General features: G+C 39.8%; 1 protein-coding gene across 1 annotated transcript; it reads left to right on the forward strand.

The window, feature by feature from the left end:
* Positions 1 to 325: 325 nt before the first annotated feature.
* LOC124125100 (grpE protein homolog 1, mitochondrial-like) lies at positions 326 to 7,996 on the forward strand. The gene is made up of 3 exons (XM_046488428.2): positions 326 to 417; positions 3,744 to 3,921; positions 5,319 to 7,996. The coding sequence occupies exons 1-3, from the start codon at positions 332 to 334 to the stop codon at positions 5,742 to 5,744; spliced, it is 690 nt and encodes a 229-aa protein (XP_046344384.2). The 5' UTR covers positions 326 to 331; the 3' UTR covers positions 5,745 to 7,996.
* The last annotated feature ends 3,287 nt before the right edge of the window (positions 7,997 to 11,283 follow it).

Raw genomic sequence — 11,283 nt, forward strand, 5'->3', positions numbered from 1 at the left:
ATTGTTTGTTTGTATTTCAAATCTGTTTTCTTTGTAGTTATCAGATAATTCGATAATGACAATTGTCTGAATAACGATAAATCATGACAGATCACTTCCATTAACGATACATTAGATGTAGACTTACATACCCTATTATAGGTGGATAGTATTGTTTACTTTATCAATAAATCATGGAGACTTATAACGTTAGTTTGCAAAGTATGCTGAAAGAAATCGGGTTCATTGCTTATGTAACCTTTGGGCGTTCTAGATTTTTCTAGCGTGATGCAAGAATGAGAGAATAATTCTATATTTGAGTTAGCCCCCTTTAGCTAACGTGACTTTCAACATGGCTGCCACGATGAGCATGTGTGTTCGTCAAGTGATGAAGATTCCTTATTTTTCACAATCTGTTTTGATTCGAAGTCCTTCAAGGTATGTCATTTGATTACGTCAAGTTACTTTTAGAACGTACAAGAGTGGCAATCTATAGGCATACATAAACGATCGATAGGCGCAGTTCTCCCGATGACATTCACTGGTTGAGTGTTCCAGAAACTGCACTTTTTCAGTTTTTACAAAGTTTCGTTGACTGGTATACGAGGAAAAACAGACAATTCCTTCTCACTGGCAGCTGTATATATTTATCATATCAACAGTGTTTAAATAGTTAAGGGAAATATTTCTTTTAATTTCATGTTTAGCCAAATTATCTAAACAAGGAAAAGTCGGTCAAAAGTTAGAGTAAAACTTTAGAATATGACTAGGCCGTATGATCCTGTTTCTAGTATGTTGTACATAAATCATGGGTGCTATTTCAAAAGCAGCAAATTCATGATTGTTAATCTTAACTGGAAATGAGTGTTATTTGATATGTTATATGTTATGTAAATTGTCGGCCCAAATTGTCTGCTGTTCCACCATGTCCACACTGGGGGATATTTCATGAAGGAAGGGATAAACATTTCAGCTAGCCTGTTAGTCCAAGACTAGTGAAAATCTAGATATGGATCCCTTGTGGATAGGTCTAATGCAACATTGTTTACATTAAGTTGACATCACTGAAGATATAAAATAAATGGGGGCTGTGGAGATCCGCAAATTACTTGGTAATCTTTACTCTCAACGTAGCATCTCAGTTTGCTTGTTCAGGAAAATTTACAGTTTATCATATGATTGAATTTGATCTTTTTAATGCAATTTAACGTCATTAATTTCCTATTTTGATCATACTGCAACCAAAACAAAAAGTTGTCAGTCCACGACAATGTTTTACCCAGACAGCAAGCTGTAATTGGCTGACTCTTTCATATGCTTTTTGGTTTTCTGATCAAAAACTCATGGACGGTAGGAACTGTGAAGATCTGGGTTAGATTAGATCTTCAGCAACCCATATTTGCCTTAAAAGGCGACTATGCTGTTGTAAGAGGCAACTAGCGGGATCATGTGGTCAGGCTGACTTGGTTGATGCTTGTTATTGTATCCAATTTTGTAAATCGATGCTCATGATATCAATCACTGGATTGCCCGGTCCAGGATCATGTATTTCCCCAAATGATTTATTTATCAAATAGCTTGAAAGGTTGCTGAGTGCGGCTTTAAACAACAAACAAACATGAATGGAAGAGCAGCGTTAGAAATTGGCACTCATCCTATAGTCCTTGCCAAACTGCCCAATAGTTAAGGTATGATAAGGATTGCCCTTTTAATGGTCTTTGCTATATGTTATCATTATAAGGACTAGTTGACTAAAACTGTTAGTTTCTATTTCTGGAGAGTATGCCTTTGACTGTCCCATCGCAAGATTTTGCCATAAATTGTTTTAGTCAAAAACTCAGTTGTGTCTTTAGAAGCTTTCCACTACCGCTGTGTTGCTGATTTTCCGACATCCATATTAAAAGCTTTACCCATGTTGGAGTAAGCCCAAAATAAGATTTTCTATAACTGACAAGAGCTTATCAAATACCTGGTTTGCGTGTCAGCTTGTTCAACAAAGCTCCTTACAACAATACTTCATTCCCTGTGCTATAATATGATAGTGGAAAGAAGGTCCCACACATTGTGATGGAGCTTGCTTCATAAAATTGCACACTGCTCACTTCAGCATAAACACCTGCAAAAGAAGTATGTTGATGAATTTAAATATCATAACATGGGTCTAATGTATGTTGAGCTGCATGTCGGTGATTATTGTGTCATTCTTGAAGAAGATGCGGCTGTGCCGTGATGCCTCACACAAGAATGAACACTGCTACAGAGCTCCAGATAAGCTGCGTATCTGCGTAAAATAGAATCCAAGCGTATCAAATACACAACAAACATTACAGATACGCTACGAAAATAAAACTTGTGCGTATCATCACAATATTGTGAAGTAACCCTGCGTATTCGATTAGCAAATCAGCAACTTATTTTGAAATTACAAACAGGCATTCCATCAACCTTGCCAAAATCCACGATGACAGTTACATCATGAACATTTGCCATCACACTTTCTTGTGGAAGAATCGTGGTATTTTTGAGCCCTATAAAGCTCTCGAACCCACACGACACCAGTTTGCAGGTACTAGATGAATAGTGTTTTCAAATATTTAACTTAAATACCCACATGTGTAAAAACTAGTGGGTAACAGAAATTTGAATAACCAGATAGAATTACTGATACCCAATGATTTTAAAATGCATGGGTAAAATACCCACAACACCAAAAGCTTATCTGTTCGTCCACCAAACCTCCAGACTCATGAATATTAATTAGACCGTTCACAACGTTAACAGATCGTTATTATAACAGAAACAAACGTATGTTTTCCATATATATCTGAAATGATATTATTTGTTATTAATTGTCCGGTGAATTAAACAATTTAAATTGAAACAATTCATAATTCATCATATTATGAATACGTAACAACTTGTAATTTGTGTGTAAAAAGTCGTACTAAAATACGCTGTTTGAAGGGGGCGTGGCATAAATGTAAATGTCCGATTGGGATTTTAAATTTTCCGGACCCCTGCTCCAGGGTCATAGACATCCTGGAGTATAATCATAATACTATTCGTCTGTTGACCCATGAAGATCCGGGGTAGAATAGGTCTTCAGCAACCCATTTGTCGTAAAAGGTGACTGTGCTTGTCATATGAGGCAACTAACAGGATTGGTTGTCAGGCTCGCTTGGTTGATGCATGTCATCATTTTCCAATTGTGTGGATCGATGCTCATGAAGTCAATCACTGGATTGTCTAGTTCAGACCCAATTATTTACACTCTGCCGTCCTAAAGCTGGAATATTGCTGAGCAAAATGCTAAGTGCGACAGCAAACAAACAAAAACAAACTATGCGTTTGTTCAGAAATAAGTGTCAGACGAGCTGTCACCCTGGGTCACAAATTGTGTTCAGTTGTTTTCTTTATCGTGTTCATCACCAACTGGTAAAAAAATCCCCTAACAATGCTGATAGAAAAGGCAGCTAAGCCCCCAAGCATCAGTAGTTTCACAAGTACCTGAAGGGTCGTTGAAGGTATTTTGTCTGCACTAATGTAGTTTGTTTGTTACCATGATTAATTCCTACTTATTTTTAAGTAATGGAACCATTCAGATTTATCGACAGTCATTGATGTGATTATTATGTGAAAGGGGCATTGTATGTTCATGCAGAACATGGTGCCTATATCAATAAGTGTTTCATTGCAATAGACAAAACTCTTCCCACTAGTTCCTTCGTCGAGTCACTTTTATCTTCCCTTACTGGTTCCTGCAGATGTTGCCGAGTCAGGATGACAACAACTGCTACAGATGGTAAGCCCTCGACAACGTCAGAGCAGAAGCCGGCAGAGGAGAAGCCATCTGAGTCTACCACCGCGGAAGACCCATCAGCCGTGGAGAAACAGCTGATGGAGGACAAGGCCAAACTGGAGGCGCAGGTGTCCGACTTTAAGGTAGGACTGAACTGCTGCCTCAATTACCATGGTTACCCTGCAAAAATAATAATCTACTAAAGTTAAGATATCTATTCCAAGGATTTATTCACAAAGGACATTGGTTGTCAAGTTGGCTTACTGAGTTGCAAGAAGTCATGCAGAGTTGTGTGCCTTGGGCAAAAACCTGATTGTGGGTTCACATCCCAAATTCACTCTGATTATGTTTCTGGTTTGTCAGCACCAACTCATGATTGTGGTAGATGTGGCAGATCACTTCAGGCTTTCCTCCCACATCAGGTTGACAGGGCGTGATAAATTGAATCTCACTCAAGTGCCTTTTGATATCACTGATGAAAGCCTTGAAGATTTACATTTTAACATCTTTGAACTTTTATTGACTCATGTTAATGTATTTGATATCAACAGGCACTCGGGAGAGATTCTACTTACGGTACAACATCATTCTTTTAATGTTGTCATTTAGTGAACAGTAATAAGCTAGTCTTATGTGCAACAAACCAGCTTCAGTGGCAGAGAGATTAGTTATGTCATTTCATTGTAACATCACAGTAACCAATGATGTTGCACTGGTCTACAGAGGAAAGTCTACTTAAACTTTCCATGAGGATTGTTTTTCAGTGCATGTATTTTCTGAAAGTGGGATTCTAACATTACTGGACCAACATTACTTATATTACACCTGGGCTTCAGACAAGTGATGGAGGTTGCAGACTTAGACCACCTGAACAATGCTGAAGTCACAGCCCGTTTGTCCAGTTTTCTTGAGGCGGGTGCCTGATAGTAGAATAGGTCTCTAGCAACCCACACTTGTCGTAAGAGGTGACCGAGCTTGTCCTAAGAGGCGACTTACGGGATCAGGTGGTCAGACTCGCATGTCATTGCTTCCCAATGGCGTGAATTGATGCTTATGATGTAAACCACTGGATTGTCTGGTCCAGACTCGATTATATACAGTCTGCCGTCAAATAGCTGGAATATTGCGGAGTGCTGCGTTAAACAACAAACAAACAAGCTTATGTTGAAATATGCACTTTGATTAGGTAACATTTGAAATGAAAGACACTATCTATAGCTCGTGGGATGAACTGCCATACAATCTTAGCCATCTTAGACTTTCCGGAACTATTTTTATTCAGTTTAACTCGAGAACTTTGTCAAAATATTTTACGAAGCGTAGTCTAGAATGGAAGTCGCTGTTTCGAAACTGTTGTTTTCATGTTAGTCATCTCATTGGTCAGTTAAAGTTCACGAAAAGTATCAGGATGTCCTGACCTTCAGTATGGCAGTAGCGAGCACCAAGATCTGATCTTAATGAGATTGTGTCATGATGTAGTTAGAATAATGCATAAAGAAGTGTAAAAACACACTCACTCACTAATTCCTTGTTTCTTCAGGACAAATACATGCGTTCCCTCGCCGAAACAGAAAATGTCCGACAGAGGATGAAGAAGCAGGTGGACGATGCGAAGATATTCGGCATCCAAGCTTTCTGTAAGGACATGTTGGAGGTGGCCGACATCCTGTCCAAGGCAAACGAGAGTGTCCCGCAACAGGAGATCTCTAGTAACCCTCATCTCAAGAACTTGTTCGATGGACTGACAATGACAGAATCACAGCTACAGAAAGTATTCGTCAGACACGGATTGCACAAGATAGCTCCATCAGAAGGGGAGAAGTTTGACCCCTTCCTCCATGAAGCGCTGTTCGAGGTGCCAACGTCTGATAAGGAGGGCGGAACGGTAGCAGTGGTACAGAAAATTGGCTATAAGCTGCAAGAACGGACAATCAGACCAGCGCTTGTCGGGGTGTTTAAGTCCTGAGGTTTGCATGCTGTAGTTTGAATGTGATATGATGGCGTGAAAGTACAGACTGTAATTTTTTGTTACGTGTTATACTGTATGGGTGTAACGATACAGCAAGTTATACACTGCTATATAATGTGTACAATGTTAGACCTCTTATAGTAAGGGTGTGATACATCATGAAACACCATGTTATACTGTGGAACAATCATTAAAACCAGATCTTTACTCCGATACGATACCTCTCTCTCTGCATCGGAGGCGGTGTCAACTTCAGCAAACTTTGACCACCAAGTCTAAATGAAGGCTGTGTGTGTTCTTGAGCCAATCAGAAGTCAGGTCTAAATGAAGGCTGTGTGTGTTCTTGAGCCAATCAGAAGTCAGCTTTTTAAAAGGATTCCGCTTCATATCTTTACCACTTTGAAAACCCACACAGAACACAGTTATTCAGTTATAGTACTACCATTGGGTGTAGATGAGATGTCACTCAGAGGCAACACTGTGTATAAAATGTCTACAACAATATAATGGACCGGCCCTGTTCAGCGACGTTCAGAGCTAGTTGTTTATTTTAGAGATAGAAAAATCAGATATACCGAGAATTTAGACACCCAGTTAGAGAGTTCAGAGAGATATCATATCGGTGTAATAGAGTAATAAAGTCAAGGATGCTATCGCTGTTACATGTAATGTTTATCTCATGGAGTGTGTTGCTTTGGGACTGACTAATGGTTTGGTCCTTGTATGTCTTCAAATGACATTATGGGACATAGGGGTAGTCGAGTGGTTCATGCACTTGCTTGTCATGCAGAAGGGGTTTGATCCTCCCCAATGGCATCTGTAAAACCCTGCATCTACAGAGATGCCAACCATTCTGAATTTCTCAGAATAATCATACTTTGAACTTAATTCCAGCAAGTTTTACGTGAAGTATTTGATAAGTTTTGTCACCTGTAATTTAAACTAGATATTCATCTGGCTACACTCATCATCACATACGCAACCAATTAATACTCAAATTAATAATCATGTTTTAGTTGTGATACAATACACTGCAGAAGTTGATCTATTTTCAACAACATCATGAAGTAAGACATGCTAATATTTTTAGTAAATTACATATTTAGCCAGTATCCCAGATGTTCCTGATTGCCAGCGTAGATTGACAACAAATGGTGATGAAATTTGAGGAGGGTAATAGATGCAAGATATTATATTGACATTGAAAAGAGGTAGAGGTGTTAAAGCTAACCTCAGTATTTTCTTTTTAAATGAGAGTGAGGTTTGAGCTGTGTGATCAGTTGGTTTGTGATACTAAACTGCTTAACTGTGTACTTGTGTCGTCAGCCTTGTGGATCTTCAGCTAAAGTTCTTAGGGTTGTTGTGAAACTCAATTACATTATTTTATTCTACAGGGAGAGTAGTACTGATGGCTGTCAAATGTTTGTTTGGTACAATTTTCATTATGATCCGTGATGAATGTTGAACTCTATTACCATGATTACACACAATCACACTATCAACACATGTTTGAAACATCATGTAATCAAAAATGAACGCCTGTATTCTCAAATAGTAATTTTCTTGTTCCCTTTTTCTAGTGGCGAATGATCTTAAAACTGTCCTTTGACCATACTGAAACATGTTCTGTAATTTGTATCACGAAGCTTTCGGCTTGTTCAATGATTCATTTACATGTCTACAAAGACAGAAGGCCATTATTAGTGTGCCAGCTGTGATATTGCTGGAATATTGCTAAAAGTGGCAAAAAAACACAACTCACTATGAATGACCTTAATAGACAGAATCAAAACCATGGTCAGTTCCAATGGTGAATTTTGTAATCATGGTAATGTAGGGACATGATTCTCATATCTTCTTCCTCTCAGTACACATGAAACATCATTATATTCTATGCATGTTTTTCCTTCTCAACTAAGACAAGACCATTTTATTTTTTTGTTTTACTGAGTTCAGTTTTCAAGAGACCAAGAGCAATTGATCAAAAATATTTGAGGTTAATTTCTTCAAGCGATATCTTGAAGCATACTTTTATGTCAAAAGAAGGTTTTTAGGGTTGTTGTTTTTTATCTTGAAAACTGTTTGGTCAGTAAAGTGAGAAAGTAAACTGGTCTTGCCTAAATATGAGTGTTGGAGATCATCTACTTCAGTATGGTGTTGTGTCATTCCAGTGATGTTCTTTTGTCCATACCTAGGTACAGAAACATATAACATGATGTGTGTCAGGAATAAATCAAACAGTAAGAAAATATGCCTTTGTTTTGCCTCAGTTGTCACCTTCAAGCTGTTATCATGATTGCCACTGAACAGGAAAACATTAGAGAAGCTAGTGGGATACAGTGTTTGTTTTTATCGTCGCACTCGAATCTGGACCAGACAATCCAGTGACTGACATCATGAGCATCGGTCCACGCATTTGGGATACAATGACATGCAATAACCAGGTCAGTGACTCTGGCCACCCGAACCCGATAGTCGCCTCTTAGGACAGGCAAAGTCGACTTGTGGGGCAAGCATGGGTTGCTGAAGACCTATTCTGCCCTGGTAGAATGTGTACAGTGATGGGTGATCTTGAAACAGGTTGCTCTTCTCCCAGTGAGAAGTGTTGCTGCAAGTACCTGTATGAATCACTGACTCAGCTCCGCAAACTGAGTCGTGTCATGGACTCTTCTATTCTCCCAAAGTACATGCACAGAAGTTGCCACCGTCAGCTTGCGTCGGAGGATTATTTTAACCAAGGGAGATAATTCTGTTTGGCTTGATAAAGACCGCCGGCTGTTGACATGCATTAAATCCATAAACCATCATCGAAATAATATCAAAACGATGGTTACAGTCTAGCTAAAACAAGTGACGCCCAGCAGTTTACCCAACTGATTTGTGGCTAAAAGCTGTAGGATCCATTTCGTGTAACTAAATAGACTATAGTGAGCAGAAGCCATCCCGTGGCTCGGCGAGTTGGTAGCTTGTCATCGTACACCGATGTCGTTGTCGTATCCCGATAGCGTGGTCGTTGTTCATAACTGGGTTGTCTGGTCAAGATTTTGATTATTTACACACAGACGTCATACCGTTGGAATGTTGCTGAGTGCAGCGTTATTACGCTTAAACAACCAAGGATGTCTCATTGCGGAACATACTTTGATTAGACTAACACAGTCACCGAAATAAAGTTATGAATAAGAAGTACTAAAACAAATCTGTTAAATGAACCATCGAATATTAACTTCGTCTCCTATTTCAGAAGTAATGAGACTGTGTGAGCTGAGATGAGAATGCAGAGGGTGTGATTGACTAGCCCCTAATGGTTCCCGTTCGAGTTTGTGTGATATTGAACTCCAACTATTATAAGGTAGCAAACACAACAAATATAAAACGCTGAACATCTTCAGAAGTTAACCGTCACCAGAGTCACTAGAAAAGTATAGAATAGCAAGGTCCGTATTTAGAACTTTACGTAAACGCACACAAGACGATAACAAGAAGAACGTTGTGTCATCCATATTTGAAGCAGACGGAAGGAGATATTGTAAAATGTTTTGGAAACTGATAAGGATGTATACAAGTCATGGAGTTGATAATATCTTTTTCCGTAATCTCGCTGCGAAGATGTCATCACCTTCTAGACACTTGACACAGCTTGAACAATCGTGGTTTGACAAGTACACTGTCACGTCATTTGAATATTCTGTTGATTTGCCATTTATTGTTGTGTTAGGGTTTAATAACTGATTGAGTGAGTGAGTATGGTTTTACGCCGCTTTTTGCAATATTCCAGCAATATCACGACTGGGGACACCAGAAATGGGCTTCACACATTGTACCCATGTCGGGAATCGAACTCGGGTCTTCGGCGTGACGAGCGAACACTTTAACCACTAGGCTACCCGACCGCCCCAATAGCTGTTTGAAGTCATCCAGGAATCTGGTTTTCTTTGGTATTTGATTGACGCCTTAATATAGGTGAGGTGAGGTGAAATGGGGGTTAACGTCGCGTCCAAGATTATTGCACTTCTATAGCGACGTGCATGTACGTGTGTGTGTGGCTGCTTGTGCTAGTCCGGACTGATGCCGGTTTATAGTGCTAGCTCACTGAGATGCCATGCCGCAGTTTAACATGAATACCCCACTCAGACACAGTATACTGACTCCGAGCCGACCAGTCCTTTTTTTAGCCCCTTAATGCCGAGCGCCAGACAGGGTAACAACAAGTACCATCTTTTAACGTCTTTTGGTATGACGCGGCCGGGGATCGAACCCCGGACCTTCCGCATTCCGGGCGGACGCTCTACCACTAGACCACGGAGGCGGTCTCCTTAATATAGCGGGAACATAGTGACGAAAGACAGAACACACGGTAGAACTAGGGTAAAATACAGAAGAAAAAGATTACCACGTGCCATATATTTGAAGACAGATAAAAATCAAACCTAATAATCATAAAAAGCCTTACGAGACACGGATGTCTTAAAAAAACTAAAATATATGAAAAAATAATTCATCTTTTCAGATGGAAATTCTGTCTTCACAACATCGACACAAATGCTCGCCTTATAGCGAGGTTACAGCGTAGAGGACCACCTGTTCTGGCATGTCAACCAAGCCATTAATACACATACCTGACATTGTATTGACACGCCCCCGGTATAGCATGTCACCTGTGGACTGGCAGTCACGCGTGGCGTGGAAAGGGGTTTCATAATTGAGTACAGTGTCATCAAGATGAGTTTACCTGAAGCCCTGCATGTCGGGGTAGCGTAGTGAGCTGGTAGGGTTGTAGTTGTATAACACGAACTCAATCACTCGGGCGTAAACTGTCCTTTAAAGAAAGTTATATGTCAAGTTTGGTGACCCGTTTAATAAGCATAAAATATAAGTATATTTTGTGTAAAGAAGCACCGTTAGGCTGATATAAGGCAGTGCATAAGTGGATGCACTCTCGGATGTACTTTCCGCCAGGGTGACGAAACATGAACTCACTGTCTATGTATTTAAGAACACGTGTCACGCGTAAGCATGTGTCGCCCTTGTCTATATCATGCATACTACTCAAAAGATGTTAAGGAATATAGTAATATGAAAGAATTGGGTGGTCCTTAACTTCTTTTGAGTAGTACATGTGGGGCCATGTTGGTTTTATTGAACCAATGCATATCTCAATATCACGACTGCGTTTCAGTGTTCAAATGTTTAGAACTTTTGTCGCATCGCAGTACGATTTGATGCCGCAGATCTGGATCAGCTAAATTGATAAACGTAATAAAATTTAAGTTTACAAAGTTGGTTTAGATTGACCTGCATCAAATTTGTTGGGACGGCCAATATCCCAGATCAAGACTCTCTTTAACATCTGAGAAACATCACAGGGCTGCAAATTGAGCCATCTCTGAGATGCGCCTTGATCGTACAGGTTTAAGTGTCCCTACATCCATCCATCCATCCATCCATCCATGCGTTCGGTCAGCCAGCCAGCCACACATCCATCCATCCATCTCTGAGATGCACCGAGATCGTACAGGTTAAAGTGTCCGTACAT

The sequence above is a fragment of the Haliotis rufescens genome, unplaced genomic scaffold (genome assembly GCF_023055435.1).
Source record: "Haliotis rufescens isolate VD_foot unplaced genomic scaffold, xgHalRufe1.0.p SCAF_12, whole genome shotgun sequence".
Classification (NCBI taxonomy): Eukaryota; Metazoa; Mollusca; class Gastropoda; order Lepetellida; family Haliotidae; genus Haliotis; species Haliotis rufescens.